Consider the following 16,974-nt stretch of genomic DNA (forward strand, 5'->3'; position numbering starts at 1 on the left):
AAGCTCTTCATCATCCTTCAAGAACAGGGGTGCCTGGGTGTCTTAGTAGGTGAAGCATCCCACTCTTTTTTTTTTAATTTTTTTTTAACGTTTATTCATTTTTGAGAGACAGAGTATGAGCAGGGAAGGGGCAGAGAGAGGGAGACACAGAGTGTGAAGCAGTCTCCAGGCTCTGAGCTGTCAGCACAGAGCACAGAGCCTGACGTGGGGCTCGAACTCACGAATTGCGAGATCACGACCTGAGCCAAAGTAGGACGCTTAACTGACTGACCCACCCAGGTGCCCCCCATCATCCTTCAAAGAAACACTTTTTCTGATTGTATTTTTGTCTTGAGTTGAGAGGCATATATTATACAGTCCAATTTGATACAATGTTTGCATAAGAATCACTCTAGTTCTTAGCAATCCTTCTTTTGTGGCTTCTTGGAGTGTCATTTGCTGCTCCCTGATTATGGCAAAGCCAAGGACTTAGAGGATAACTGCCCTGCCCACAGATCAATGAAAATGCAAAAAGAAAATACCTGTAACTTTTATTTAGTAAATTTACCAAACTATTCTATACTTGTTTTTACCAGATTATGCAAGGATAATGCAGGAATTCCAACCATGTCCCTGAATGGACAGTGATAAGCAGCACTGACAGTGAAATGGAAGAAACACAAAATGCTCCAGGGTTATCCAGCCTCGGTTGAAGTCATTATCCCAGGGGAATGAATCCATATCTCACAGGAGAGTTTACATTTACAAGGCTAGTTTAGAGGAAACTGATGTAAAGCAGAATATGAATGCCATAGGAAAGACTCAAAATGCTTTGGGGATTAAAAGGGTAAAAAAAATCACATACGTTAGAGGAATTATGAAAGACCTCATAGAAGAAGTGGCTACACACAGACAGCCAACCAACAGTTTAGGGCTCCACCCTTAAATATAATGAATGCCTAAGATTCATCAGATGTTTCTGGAAAACAGCAACATGTTTTAGAAAGACCCAAACAAGCAAATAATATGAAAAGAAAGGGAGAAAGAAAACTTAAAATTTTTGAGGAGTGGGAGGGAAAAGGAGGACACAATACAAAGAAGAGATAAAAACTTATAAAGAATAGCTTCAGAGAAATAAGAGAAGAGTAGCCTGAAAAAAAGAACAGGTACAAAGAAAACAGATAATCCAAGAACAGGAAAGACCTCTTGGAAATTAAACATTTGTATACTAGGGGCATCTGGGTAGCTCAGTTGGTTGAGTGTCTCACTTTTGATTTCAGCTCAGGTCATGATCCCAGGGTTGTAGGACTGAGCCCCGCATCAGGCTTCACACTGAGCATGGAGCCTGCTTAAGATTCTCTCTCTGTCCCCTCCCCCACTCACACACACTTTCTCTCTCTCTCTCTCTCTCTCTCTCTCTCTCTCTCTTAAAAAAAAAATCTATACACTAAAAACTTTCTAATTAAATAGAAGGATTAGAGGGGTGCCTGGGTGGCTCAGTCGGTTAAGTGTCCAACTTCAGCTCAGGTCGTGATCTCACAGTCCGTGAGTTCAAGCCCCACGTGGGGCTCTGTGCTGATAGTTCAGAGCCTGGAGCCTGTTTCAGATTCTGTGTCTCCCTCTCTCTCTAACCCTCCCCTGTTCATGCTCTGTCTCTGTCTCAAAAATAAATAAACGCTAAAAAAAAAAATTTAAATAGAAGGGTCAGAAAATAAAGTCTTTCCAGAAAGTAGAGAAGAAGAAAGCAGGGGAATAGGAGAAAGTTACAAAAGATAAGAAAATTGAATAATCAGTCCTGATTATGGAACATCTGATAGTTCTGAGTACCAGGAAGAGGAAAAAAGACCAAATGAAAGAGTGATAATCTAACAAATAATTCAAGACAACTAGTGGTGCTGAGGACAGAAGTCTGTAGCCTAAAAGGACTTGGCCAAGTGACCAACACCATTAATTTCAAAAGCCCCATTCCAAGGACAGCATCACATAAGTAGTGACTACTGGGGATAACATGAAAATCCTTTAAATCTTCAGAAGAGAGAATAAAGGTCACATACAAATGTTCAGAAATGAGAATGGTGTTGATCTTCTCAATAATGACCTTAGATGACAGAAGACAAAAGATCAGAAGTCTTAAAGTTTTTGAAAGATAATGTCTTGCAACTTATAATCAACTTAGAATTTCCACCTGGCTAGGCTTTAGAGTGGACTAAAAAGCATTTACAGACATACAAAGGGTAACAAGTTTACTTCCTTTATTAGAAAATTAAAATGTGTCCAGCAAAATAAGTAAATAAATCAAGAAACAGAAAAATCATGGTTTCTAAAAACCAGGGTGTCTACTTTAGGAATGAGTCAAAGAATAGTTGCAGGATGACAGCCAACACAGAGAACCAGTCAAGAGGACTCTGGGAGGAAAGTTCCCAGAAAAAACAAAGTTAATAAACTATGTGACTTGCCTAGCTTTGGAGAAATTATTGAGAGGAGTTTGACAAATCTCATGGAAAAAATTAAGGATAAGTACTGAAAGGTACACAAGCATAAAGCAAATGTTACAATCATCAACTCCAGGAAGAACAAGCACAAGAACTCTAAACGCAAAGAAATTAAATCATAATACATTATTTGGCTCAGGAGTAAACAATATTTGCATAGTATGATGCTATCCAATTATTGAACCAAAAATTATAATTCTATTATGATGGTGGAGTGCTGCTGTCTACCCAATATTCCTTCCTTCCCTGTCCCACCTTCTTCCACTTAGGTTTTTTGTTGTTGTTGTTACGTTTGTTTATTTATTTTGAGAGAGACAGAGACAGCGAGTGGGGGAGGGGCAAAGAGAGAGGGGAGAGAGTGGGGGAGAGAATTGCAAGTAGGCTCCCTGCCGTAGGCACAGAGTCTGACTGGGGCTCAAACTCACAAACCATGAGATCATGACCTGAGCTGAAACCAAGAGTTAAATGTTTAGCCAACAGCCACCCAGCTGCCCCTTCTACCTAGGTTTTGTTCAGGTATCTACAATTTTCTTTCTGGCAACATTCTTTAGGAGAGGTTGATCCCAATACCACACCCAAAAGGTAAATTTAGTTAGTCCCAATCATGATAATCCCATCCATCTCTTCAGTTGTGATAGTTTTAGGAAGAGACTTAGATCCAAGTCAGTTAGTTGAAGGGCTTCTTAAACAGAAGTGCAAGGAAGAGTCAGTCTCCTCTTCTTTCTGTGAATATATGTTAAAGACAACTAAATTTGCTACCACCATTCAGCAATCATGAGGGCAACTTAAAGACAAAGTCAACACCCCAACGATAGGAAAACAAAGCTCAGAAGTACTCATGTTTTGATGATGCACTGAATTATGCAGCTTTGAGAGACACTGTGTTTAAATTTCTGTTAAATAGAAATAATAAATGTCTTTTTTAAGCCAGTAGAGTCAGGGTTTTCTGTAATCCTCACTTGAAAGCATTCTAATTGTTTTGGGTTTTTTTATGGTGGGGGTATGCAGAGGAAGGAGGGTGCAGCCTGATACTCTGAGTACTAAACTGTTAAATCCACATCTACCATAACAGGACATATATAATATACTATCTAAAATTATTAAATCAAGATAAAGCAGTATAAATTCCACATTTAGAAACACAGAGGCAAATATTTGGAAAAACAGTTAAAATACTAAATAGTGGGTAGTTTTAGGAAGTTAGGAATAAGAGTTGCAGAAAATTGAGGTAATACTATTTATTTTTAATTATGTGGATGATTGCTTTGATAAAAATAAAAAATAATTACAATAAACAAATCAGCAAACAAAAATACAGATGTGATTTTCCAAGGTAACTGTAAAGAAAGGTTGAGCACCCCATGTAGCTATCAAAGTAGCCATTAACATCCCACAAAAGCCAAACCAACTAGTCTTCAAGAAGTTAATATACTAGTCATAACCACATGGATCTTACAGTACCAATGGTTCAGAGTGGGGAGAAACCCAAATCTTTTTAACTACACAATGCAATCCTCAGATGGTGTCAGACAGAATTAGAACATGATGATATGATTACAAGGTGACATGATGAGGGCTAGGTTAAGGTCACATGACTTCTCAGAATTCTTTCCCCAAGTTATTTGCTAACTGTCAATTTCATTCTTTTTTTTTTAATTAAAAAATGTCTTCCTGCTCTCATTTCTCTATAATGCAAATATGAAATTTTGCACTCAAGATCTCAGTATTTTTTTCTTTTTTCAAATTTTTTATTTAAATTCTAGTTAGTTAATATACAGTGCAATATTGGTTTTAGGAGTAGAATTCAGTGGTTCATCATTTAATAAAACACCCAGTGCTCATCATAACAAGTACCCTCCTTAACACCCATCACCCACCTCCCTCTATCAACCCTCAGTTTGTTTCCTAAAGTTAAAAATCTCTTATGGTTTCCCTTCCTCTCCCTTTTTCCCCCTCCCATATGTTTATCTCTTTTGTTTGTTAAATTCCACATGAGGGAAATCATATGGTATTTGTCTCTCTCTGACTGACTTATTTCACTTAGCATAATACACCCTAGCTCCATCCACGTTGTTGCAAATGGCAAGATTTCATTCTTTTTGATGGCTGAGTAATATTCCATTATATATATATATATATATATATATATATATATATATATATATATATATATACACCACATCTTCTTTATCCATTCATCCGTCGATGGACATTTGGGTTCTTTCCATAGTTTGGCAACTGTTGATAATGCTGCTATAAACAACAGGGTGTATGCACGCCTTCGAATCTCTATTTTTGTACCCTTTGGGTAAATACCTAGTAGTGCAATTGCTGGGTCATAAGATAGTTTTGTTTTTAACTTTTGAGGAATCTCCATATTGATTATCAGAGTGTCTGTACCAGTTTGCATTCCCACCAACAGTGTAGAGCGTCCTCCTTTCTCCACATCCTCACCAACATCTGTTGTTTCTTGTGTTAATTTTAGCCATTCTAACAGGTGTGAGGTGGTATCTCATCGTAGTTTTGATTTGCATTTCCCTGATGATGAGTGATGTGGAGCTCTTTTCATGTGTCTGTTAGCCATCTAGATGTCTTCTTTGGAAAAATGTCTATTCATGTCTTCTACCCATTTCTTAACTGGGTTATTTGTTTTGTGGGTGTTGAGTTTGATAAGTTCTTTATAGATTTTGGATACTAACCCTTTATAAGATATGCCATATGCAAATACCGTCTCCCATTCCATAGGCTGCCTTTTAGTTTTATTGCTTTTGTCCTTTGCTGTGCAGAGGATTTTTATCTTGATGAAGTCCCAGTAGTTCATTTTTGCTTTTGTTTCCCTTGCCTCTGACGATATGTCTAGTAAGAAGTTGCTCCAGCCAAGGTGAAAGAGATTACTGCCTGTGCCCATGAATGGGGGAGGGTCAGAGAGAGGGAGACACAGAATCTGAAACAGGCTCCAGGCTCTGAACAGTCAGCACAGAGCCCGATGCGGGACTTGAACTCACGGACCGTGAGATCATGACCTGAGCCAAAGTCGGATGCTTAACCGACTGAGCCACCCAGGTGCCCCTACCCACCACCATTTGTTGAAGAGACTGTCTTTTTTCTGTTGGATATTCTTTCCTGTTTTGTTGAAGATTAGTTGACCAAGTTCTCAATATTTTAAAGGGCTATAACTGAAAAAAGATATCTTCAGCAAACTTCCATGATTTTGCAACTGTCATAAAACATTAAGGTCAGGTGAAAGCATCTGATTTTTGATAGTCAAAGGAAAAAGAATGTAAGATTTGGAGGGAAGAAAAACTTGTCATTTTATCAAATAGTCCAGATGAACTCAATTTATTTATCTCTTGATCTTTGGCAAATTAACAAACAGGATATTAAAATTAACATATTTTTTTTGAAAAGTTAAAAATTCCTTAATTTTTTACTCCTGGTACCACTACCACAATTTACAGGGCAATATACCTGATGTAATGAAAAGAAAAAGAAAAAGACAAAGCTACAACAGATAAAAGACCTCGGGAATGTACATCTAATTGACACTACATTGCATTAATCAATAGCTGCACTTTTTGCAAACTGTGGCTATGACGGTCCTGAACAAGAAGGGTTTCCTGTTTAAGCTGCGGTAACTTTTCTGACTATGGATCATCGTTCCTTCTGTGGCAGATTTTTACAGTTCCTCTAATGCATTTGGGACGACTGTCTCAAAGTAACCTGCAGCTTTCCTGACAACTCCTCGCTCTCTCTCCTGCTAAGAACTGTAGCCCTTTTCTTCTGAAAATTTTTAGAACCTTCTGCTACCATATACACCACTTCCACCACCAGATCCATAACCACCACCATAGGGACTGCCCGAGCTTCTTCCACCAAAACTGCCCCCCTTCATGGGTCCATAATTTGATTGCTGTTGTCCACTATAATTTCCAAAATCATTATAGTTCCCACCACCACCATAGTTACCTCCAAAATTTCCTCCTTCATTGTAACCATCATATCCTCCACCACCGCCACCGTATCAACCTCCTTGGTTTCCATATCCTGGTCCACCTCCACCATAGCCTTCTCTACTACTATAACCAGGACCACCACCACAGTTGCCACCATCACCTCCAAATCCATTATATCCACCATCACCTCCTCCATAACTACCTCTGCTGCCACCACCTCCACCACCATAGCCTCCTCTTCCACCAAAGTTTCCACCGCGGCCAAAGTTACCACCACCTCCAAAGTTTCCTCCACGACCCATAAAGTTGCCAGATCCACCTCCACGACCTCTTTGCGATCCAGCAGACTGCATTTCTTGTTTAGAAAGGGCCTTTTTCACTTCACAATTATGCCCATTAATTGTGTGGTATTTCTGAACAATTTTATCAACTGTATCAGGATCATCAAAAGTTACAAAAGCAAATCCTCTCTTTTTTCCACTCTGCCTGTCCTCCATAACTTCTATGGTTTCAATCTTGCCATACTTTTCAAAGTAGTCTCTCAAATTATATTCTTCTGGATCTTCTTTAATACCACCAACAAAAATTTTCTTCACAGTTAGATGGGCACCAGGCTTTACAGAATCCTCTCTAGAAACAGCTCTCTTTGGTTCCACTACATGCCCATCAACCTTGTGTGGTCGAGCACACATTGCTGCATCCACCTCCTCCACACAAGAGTAAGTCACAAAACCAAAACCCCTGGAACGTTTTGTTTGGGGGTCTCTCATCACCACACAATCTGTAAATGTGCCCCATTTTTCAAAATGTTCTCTTAAACTATCATCTGTAGTTTCAAAGCTCAAACCACCAATAAACAGTTTTCTCAACTGCTCTGGTTCCTTTGGATCATGGCCCACCTCCCCTCCAGCGGCGGCGGCGACGGCCAGAGTCGGGCTGGGGGCGACCGGGCGGCGGTTTTACCTCCATTTTGAGACCGGACTCGCCTCTTCCAACTCGAGTTCAATATGGGACCGAGAGGAAGAGCTAAAATTAACATATTTTAAAACAAAATCTCATCACTGATTTCAGCAGTAATATTGCTGAACATTTCAGCAGTAACAATGACCACCAAATGTTTTACCAGATCAAATAATGAAAATGACTGAATCAGATTTGCATTCCCATCTTGTTCTCTGATCAGCTCGTGGTGAGGTGACCCTGAGTCTGCTGTAAGAAGGAGGTACAGTCATTCTCTAGGATCTGGGAGAGGTAGGGAAGGGGGACCAAGACATTGGGATGTTGCTATTAGCATCCTATTAACTCCAGTACTTCTTCCGGTCTCAGTTTATTTCTCCAGGAAGTCCTCCTTAACCTCCTTGACTAGGATAGGCCCTCTGTTATACACTCTTAAGACACCCTACCCTTAGCACAATGGTAATCAAATAATTGTTTCTGCATTGAATTGTTTCATGTCTACCTCCCTACTAGAGAGTAAGTTACATGAATCACAGATTGGATGTATTTGGTTCATTTTTACATTACCTGGCACAATGCATGGCATATTGTATATGGCCAATAAATATTTGATGAATAATTGAAAAGGGGGAAACAAATGGTTTTAATACACGTTAAAATATTTTCAGCGTAGGGGCATCTGGGTGGTTCAGCCGGTTAAATGTCCAGCTTCAGCTCAGGTCATGATCTCACGGTTGGTGAGTTTGAGCCCCCCGTCAGGCTCTGTGCTGACAGCTCAGAGCCTGGAAGCTGCTTCAGATTCTGTGTCGCCCTCTCTCTATCTACACCTCCCCCGCTCACACTCTGTCTGTCTCTCTCAAAAATAAATAAACACTTTTTTAAAAAGCTTTAAAATATATTCAGCCTTACGGTAAAGAAATAGAAGTGAAAACATCAATGAAATACTATCTTCTACTTTATCAAATTGAAAAGTTCAAAAAAACTGAAAATATACTGTGCTGTTGGCAAGAGTGAAGTATGACAGGTGGCCCCTGTTGGGGCTGCTATATGTTTAGCAACACATAAGAAACTTAGCAAAATAATTAATATAATTCAAAACTTAAATGCATATACCCTTTCACCCAACAATTTCACATCTAACATTTTATTCCACCACTAAGCTCTCATTTCTATTCAAAGACCCTTGTACAAGGAAGTTCATGATGATTTTGCTTGAATAGAAAAAGAATCCTAAAATCATATAATAAAGAGAGTTAAATATCCCATGTCTTTAAGGTAGAGCTGGCCTCCTTACAGGCAGCAGTGGTGAGGGAAAGTGAGGATTTCAACTTTGCCACTGGCCTGAGAGGTTTTTTTGGCATGAAGGGTTGCAATGTCAGAGAAAAAGCAGCTGGTGGACTTAGGTCTCTGGGAGGAGGACAACGAGTTCAGGGAGTTCCCCAAGGAAGACTGGGCTGGTTTAGATGAAAATGAAGAAGCAGATGTCTAGGAAAATAACTGGGATTTTGACAATGTAGAGGGTAACTTCTCCAATCTGATATGAGGTAAATCAGAGACACATGGTTATAAGATGGAGACCTCATAGCATCTGGAAGTGTTGAAGCAACCTAAGCTTGAACTTGTTACTAAATTCTAGGACAGAGAATCTAGGATGGGACATTAAAATATGTTTATTTCATTACCTGCTTGGATTTTTTATTTTTGTTTTTGTAACACAAAACATAAATGTTTTGATCTAAAAAAAAAAGAGTTAAATAAATTATGGTACAGTTATGTAATAAAATACTACACAGCAGTAAAAGAATGAGTTATATATATTTATATACTGATTAAAATAATAACCAAGACATATAAGTGGAGAAAATAAAATGCAAAAATATAAAACAATGTTTATATTATATTCCCCTTTATTGTTGTGGTTTTTAAAGGAGATATATGTGCATATAAGATATATCTGGGAACCCACATGAGAAAATGGTAACAGAAAGTTGCTTCTGATGCAAGAAGACTGGGAAACTGGACACTGGGACAGAAGAAAAATTTTCTTTTCACTCTATACTTTTTAAACTGTTCACATTTTTTAGCATGTATATTAATACATTTTTAACATAACAGCTTGTTTAAAAATCTAATTCTTGAAGGAATATTTTTCTAGACCACATGAATGGTCTTTCCACATAGAGCTTTTAATCACTCTGCAATTATATATACATAAGATGACTGGATTTTGATTTAGATTATCTTGAAGATGTTATCCTTAATGTACACTTATTATTTGTCTCTGTTTTTTTTTTTAATTTTTTTTTTAACGTTTATTTATTTTTGAGACAGAGAGAGACAGAGCATGAACGGGGGAGGGGCAGAGAGAGAGGGAGACACAGAATCGGAAGCAGGCTCCAGGCTCTGAGCCATCAGCCCAGAGCCCAACACGGGGCTCGAATTCACGGACCGCAAGATCGTGACCTGAGCCGAAGTCGGACGCCCAACCGACTGAGCCACCCAGGTGCCCCTGTCTCTGTTTTTTTTAATTTTTTTAACATTTATTCATTTTTGAGAGACAGAAACAGTGTGTGAGTGGGGGAGGGGAAGAAAGAGAGGGGGACACAGAATCCGAAGCAGGCTCCAGGCTCTGAGCTGTCAGCACAGAGCCTGACGTGGGGCTCGAGCTCACAGACCGCAAGATCATGACCTGAGCCAAAGTAGGACCCCCAACCAACTGAGCCACCCAGGGGCCCTATTTGTCTCTGTTTAAAATAAATGTCTTTCTTCATATCACTAGTAATTTTTGTAAACAGAGACATGTAATAAATGTCTGCTAAGGAGAGGCTCTCAAGTAGCTACAGGTTAATCATCTTCATTTAATATAGAAGGTACATTTCTCTTTTGAAGTGAGAGTCATATTAATTAATTCATTCATAATAATAAATCTAATTTAATCTCTATGGCCATGCATTTTATAGTTATATATTTTATGAAATAAATTATAATTTGTTTTAAATGTCTTAAAAATGTTAAGAGAGTAAATTAAATGTTACTAAGAAATATTATTTATTAACATTAAATGTTATTAAGAAAAATAAGACTTATATGGGACAGTTACAACTGTTGGCTAATTGATGCACAATCATAGTTGAAGACATAATTTTATCAGACTATAAGTCAAAATGTACACAGCATGAAAGAGAATATCTCATATGCCTGAAACCCTAGTTAGAAAACTGTCAAACTTCATATGCATTCAGCTAAACTCCTGCCACATTAAATGAGGCTTTCAGAATGTAAGTACATCTGAGTCACAGAACTGTCCTAAAGAATATGGAAACTTGTTACCAAAATAACACATCAAGAATTTTCTATTGAGTAAGAAATTGTTAACTCATTAAGACATTTCTAGCTATCTCCACTTCAAGTCATTAATTTTCTAATAGAAGTTAAAAGGTGAGCAGTATCTTAATAAGGTCACTAATTTTGCAGGAAGAATGCTTCTATGTATCTTGATTCGTGTATAAAGTACTTAGCAACTTATTTTTTATTTTCAATATATCATTTAAATAATATTAATGTTATAATTTCTATATAATGGACTATTGACCTAATTGAAAACTTTATATTGACATTAGTTGTAAAAAATACTTCTTAACTTTTTTTAATGTTGAGAAATTAAGAAAGTTTTTGACCAGGATGAAAAGGCACAGAGCAAAGGTTGATTCTACCATAACATCAGTCTACTCAATAATGAGGAACTACTCCCTTAACTTAAAATGTCCTTTGGGAGTGGGGGAGATAAGATCAATGTTGTTTTAAGGGTACAAATTTGCAATGGGTAGTAAATAAGATGTAGAGATCCAATGCACAGTATAATGAATACAGACAACAATATTGCAATACAGTCAGCAAACTTGCTAAGAGACTAAAACATCATTATCCTATCCACTAAAAAGAAAGGATAATTATGTATTGTGACAAAGATTTTAAATATCACTGAATGGCAATCACATTGCAGTATATAAGTGCATCAAATTAACACATTGTATGCCTTAAATACACATATAAGTCAAATATACTCAATAAAAAAGTTTTTTTATAATTCAGAACATAAAAAAATAAATAAAACGTCAGATCATTTCACAATATATACATAAACATTTATAAGTCTTATTAAGTCTAAAGTTGACCCATTTTACACAGACAACAGATTTTTTTAAGTGGAACTGAAACAATGATATTCAAGTAAGTAAAATGGATAAATATTAAAATTCTAAGAAATTCAATTATGACTTTAAGCAATTAGGTTTAAAAAAATCTACTTCCTTAAAAAATCCAGTCTTTCTAAATTCTTTTTTTTAAGCTTATTTATTTTGAGAGAGAGAGAGAGCGAGCAAGCAGAGTAGGGGCAAAGAAAAGGAGAGAGAGAATCCCAAGTATGCTCCACACTGCCAGCACAGAGCCTGATGTGGGGCTTGAACCCACAAACCGTGAGATCATGACCCAAGCCAAAACCAAAAGTCAGACCCCAACCGACTGAGCCACCCAGGTGCCCTGAAAATTCTTAAGGCATGAATAGTCTCACAATTTCATCAACTCAAATCAAATACTTTAATTTTCTTAATTCAATTTTTTATTTAAATTCTACTTAGTCAACATATGTGGTAAAATTGGTTTCAGGAGTAGAATTCAGTGATTCCTCACTTACATATAACACAGTGATCATCACAACAAGTGCCCTCCTTAATACCTATAACCCATTTAGCCCATCCCAGGCCCACCTCCCCTCCAGCAACTCTCAGTTTGCTGTCTATAGTTAAGAGTTTTTTATGGTTTGTCTCACTCTCTCTTTTTTGCCTCTTCCCCTATGTTCACCTGTTTTACTTCTTAAATTCCACATATGAGTGAAATCTTATGATATTTGTCTCTCTGACTGATTTATTTTGCTTAACATAATACTCTGTAGCTCCAACCACATCATTGCAAGTGGCAAAATTTCATTCTTGTGTATACAGATACCACATCTTCTTTATCCATTCATTAGTCAATGACAGACAACTGGGCTCTTTCCATAATTTGGCTACTGTTGATAATGCTACTATAAACATTGGGGTGCATGAACCCCTTCAAATCAGTATTTTTGTATCCTTTGGGTAAATACCTATTAGTCTAATTGCTGGATCCTGGGGTAGTTCTACTTTTAACTTTTGTGAGGAACCTCCACACTTGTTTTCCAGAGTGGCTGCACCAGTTTGCATTCCCACCAACAGTGTAAGAAGGATCCCCTTTCTCTGCATCCTGGCTAACATCTGTTGTTTACCGTGTTGTTGATTTTAGTCATTCAACTGGTGTAAGGTGATATCTCATTGTAATTTTGATTGGTACTTCCCTAATGATGAGTGATGTTGAGCATCTCTTCATGTGTCTGTTAGCCATCTGGATTTCTTCTTTAGAAAAATGTCTGTTCATGTCTTCTGCCCATTTTTTAACTGGATTATATGGTTTTTGGCTGTTGAGTTTGATAAGTTCTTTACAGATTGTGGATACTAACTGCTTATCAGATATGTCATTTGCAAATATCTTCACCCATTGTATAGGCTGCCTTTTAGTTTTATTGATTGTCTCCTTTGCTGTGCAGAAGCGTTTTATCTTGATGAGGTCCCAATAGTTCAAATCAAACACTTTTAAAAGCAAATCTTAGATCAGATGAGATAAATTAAGAGTCCACAGTATGTGTTCTGTCCCACCAGACAGTTCTCAGTTGTTCAACCAAGAACCTACTACTGGAACAAGCAGAAGGTAGGGCAGAAGCTGCTAAAAGCCATCTCACAGTCACATGACATAATATCATACAGATTTTCAGATAGACTCCAAAGGTAGCCACCCATATAAATCCAGTGAAAACTGATGGTCTGCTAAGTCATCATGTGAGGCTGCTGGACCTATGAGCATGAAGTGAACCGCAGAGGGAGGCTTGTCAGTGAGTTAGTGAGTGGTTGGAATGGCACAGGGCCAGGCAGGAGCATGAATATTGTGCCTTTTAAACAGCATCTTAAAATACTCAGAGCAAGGGGTACATGCACCCCAATGCTTATAGCAGCATTATTAACAATAGCCGAATTATGGAAAAAGTCCAAATGTCCATCAACTGATGAATAGAAGAAGATGTGGTATATATATACAATGGAATGTCTCTTAGCCATCAAAAAGAATCAAATCTTGCCATTTGCAATGACGTGGATGGAGCTAGGATGTATTATGCCAAGCAAAATAAATCAGTCAGAGAGACACAAATATCATATGATTTCACTCACATGTGGAATTTAAGACACAAAACAGATGAAGATAGGGGAAGAGAGCAAGAGAAGGGGAAGCAAACCATAAGAGACTCTTAACTATTGAGAACAAACTGAGGGTTGCTGGAGGGGAGATGGGTGTGGAATGGGCTAAATGGGTGATGGATATTAAGGAAGGAACTTGTGCTGAGCACTGGGTGGTATACCTAAGTGATGAATCACCAGTTCTATTCCTGAAACCATTATTATACTATATGTTAAGTAACCAGAATTTAATATAATTTGAAAAAAGAATACTAAAAGCAAATGCTCCTTTTGGCCATGGAATCACACCCGATCCCCACCTCCAATCACCCCTTTCTCAGTCTGCCACCTGCCCACACCACAGACCCGGTGTCTCTCCCTGATCCTGCCCTGCCACTTTCCAGTTTCCTCCCACCAGAAGTTCAGGGTTTGCTGAAGAGCTTAGCAGCACCTCCATGTCTCCAGGCTGGCCCTGGACCCTCTACTTTCAGGCTGAGAGAAGGCACTTCTGAGGGAAACTATGGAGCCAAGGAAAGCTAGGGGACATCTTCCAGGCCACCATGGCATAGTGAGGCATGGCAATGCATAGGAGGGCTGGGGGAGAAACCTGGAGGGAACCCAGAGGGAAGGGGGAGGGGCCAATGAGAGGGGGCCAGAATTCCCCCTGTACCTAAAAGTAGTAGGGGTGCCAGGAGATAGTCCTGGAGCTGGAGAAGACCCTAGGAGACCCCAGCCAAGGTTGCTCATGTTCCTGGATCCTCATCCCTTGACATCCTGCTACACCTGCTGGGTCAGTGCTAGTGGTTCTAGGCTGTGCATGTGGGGCTGGTCTCTCCCAGGAGAAACTCCTAAGTTCTGTGCTTTCCTAATGCACAGAGAGATCCCTCCCTGTTAGCTATGTGTGAGATACAGAATAAATTTGGTTATCAGGGATGTCTGAAATACATTCTCCTTCTCCAGAAAAGTGGATGATCTTGTCATTTATACTGTAGTGAGCCTTTGGCTCTGGAAAAACTAGGCCACCCTTCTCTATTTAGCAATGAGATAAGTATATAACGTTTTTAACACTACAAGCCAGTGGGTGGGAATAGCTGCTGGGGACAGGTTATAGAAGGATATGACTGCAGGAATGGAAGGGAGAGGGTCTTTGCAGAGACAGTGTTATGCATGAACAGAAACATCAGGGTGAAGCTAATGAGAATCCCCATCAGGGCCAAGTGAATGTATTTATCACAACTTGAACATTCTTCTAAGGGTCCAGGAGAATGTTTTGCATACTGAGAATCTTACTGGATCCTCAAGGATACAACCATATGAAAGACACTTCCAAACACTAGATCTAAAGGGATTATCAGTCAATAAAGACTGATGCCAGCAAATGACCAGTGTCCAGAATCTCCTTTATTAGGTCTTAGACTCACAGTTGGGGACAGCTCAAAGTTAGAATTTTTCTTGGCCAGGGAAACCATCAGGTCCTTTGAGGAATGTCTTCTTCACAACTGACACTGGGATAAATCCACTTGAAAGTAGGGTTCTAGCCTTTCTGTGCTTATTTCACTCCAAGCAAAGCCATTTCTGGTACCTAACGAGAACTTAATACTGAGTAACATGTTAGACATGGACACTCTTTATTAAAAGGTACATTCCTGTCCAAAATAAATTTAAAGAGATATGTTTTATTTTAGCAAAAAAGATGGTGCAGCCACCAACTCACTTTCTTTGTGAAAAAACAACTACTGATCAATAGCTAGAGGTTTAGTCCAGCAGAAGCTAAATTAGAATCTTGAACCAGAGTTGGAAAGTAACAATAAATTTAAACAATTAGGGGTGCCTGGGTAGTCAGTTGGTTGAGTGTCTGACTCTTGAATTTGACTCAGGTCATGGTCTCACAGTTGTGAGATTGAGCCCCACATCAGTCTCCAAGCTGAGCATGGAGTTCACTCGGGATTCTCTCTTTCTCTTCCTCTGCCCTTCCCCCACTTGTGTACACACGCACACGTGCACACACGCACACACACACTCTCTCTCTCTCTCTCCCTCCCTAATAAATAAATAAATAAATAAATAAATAAATAAATAAATAGACAATTACATTAATCGGGAAATCAGACACCAGAAACCACAACAGTTGTTTCCACAGAGAGAATTTAATACTGTATGTGGAATTGGTTAAACAGATCTTGGAAAACTAAAAGAGCAAACAGAGGAGTCTGAGGTAATAAAGAGACTATAACTGTGTCAGGAAGCAGCTGTCACCCCAAAAGCTGGGGGCAAAGGAAAGAGGTTGAAGTCATTAAAACTCAAAAACTCAGAGGATGAACCTCCAAATTGGGGGTCTCTAAAGAGGAGGTACTGCCTAACTGGTGCTGGTACTTCTGAAGCTGGAACCAACTGCTATTCTTTGTATACTCTTTATTATTATTTTATTATTTTGAGAGAGTGCAAGCAGGGGAGGGGCAAAGAGAGGGGGACAGAGGATCTGAAGTGGGGTCTGCACTGACAGCAAGGAGCCCGATGCAGGGCTTGAACTCATAAGCCGTGAGATCATGACCTAAGCTGAAGTTGGACGCTTAACCAACTGAGCCACCCAGGTGCCCTGCTATTCTTGGTATAAAGAGCCAAAATAATACACCAATTATGGTTTGAATGGTCAGATCACCATAAGAAAGGATTCAGAGGCAGTCAGTACATGCAAGACCACCCTTTTTTGCACAAAAGCAAAGCCAACAAAAATGGCAGGAGACTTAAAACTCAACAACACAGAGACAACCCAACAAAAAACAGACAAAGGATTTGAATAGATATTCCTCTGAAAGAAGATATACAAATAGCCAATAAGCACATCCAAAAAAAAAAAAAAAAGCTCAATATCACTGCCATCAAGGAAATAGAAGTCAAAACCACAATAACTTATTACCATACCCACTAGAATGGCTATAATAAAAAACCTTTAAAAGAGAGAGAGAAGAACAGTAGCAAGTATTGGCAAAGACGTGGGAGCATTAAAACCTTCATACATTGCCAGTGGAAATGTAAAATAGTGCAGCTGCTTTGAAAAACAGTTTGGCATTTCCTCAATAAGTTAGACACAGAATTATCTTATGACCCAACCATTGGCATTCTGAAAATGTTCTGGAATTAGTGTGATCATTGCACAGCTCTGTAAATATACTAAAAGTCACTAAATTGTATACTTTTAAGAGGGTGAGCTTTATGACATGTGAATTATATCTCAATTTTTTTTTTAAATAACAGGAGAGAGAAGACCAAAAAATAGGGACAGTTTTT

The 16,974-nt window shown here is 38.7% G+C and overlaps 1 protein-coding gene and 1 pseudogene across 1 annotated transcript; one reads left to right on the forward strand and one right to left on the reverse strand.

Moving 5' to 3' along the window:
- Positions 1–5,907: 5,907 nt before the first annotated feature.
- LOC107180556 lies at positions 5,908–7,450 on the reverse strand (annotated as a pseudogene).
- A 1,303-nt stretch (positions 7,451–8,753) lies between these two features.
- On the forward strand, positions 8,754–8,966 carry LOC102970278 (SEM1 26S proteasome subunit). Its single transcript, XM_015541712.1, is given in 1 exon segment — positions 8,754–8,966. A coding segment is annotated over 1 exon segment (213 nt).
- Positions 8,967–16,974: the final 8,008 nt, after the last annotated feature.

The sequence above is a fragment of the Panthera tigris genome, chromosome C1 (genome assembly GCF_018350195.1).
Source record: "Panthera tigris isolate Pti1 chromosome C1, P.tigris_Pti1_mat1.1, whole genome shotgun sequence".
NCBI classification, from domain to species: domain Eukaryota; kingdom Metazoa; phylum Chordata; class Mammalia; order Carnivora; family Felidae; genus Panthera; species Panthera tigris.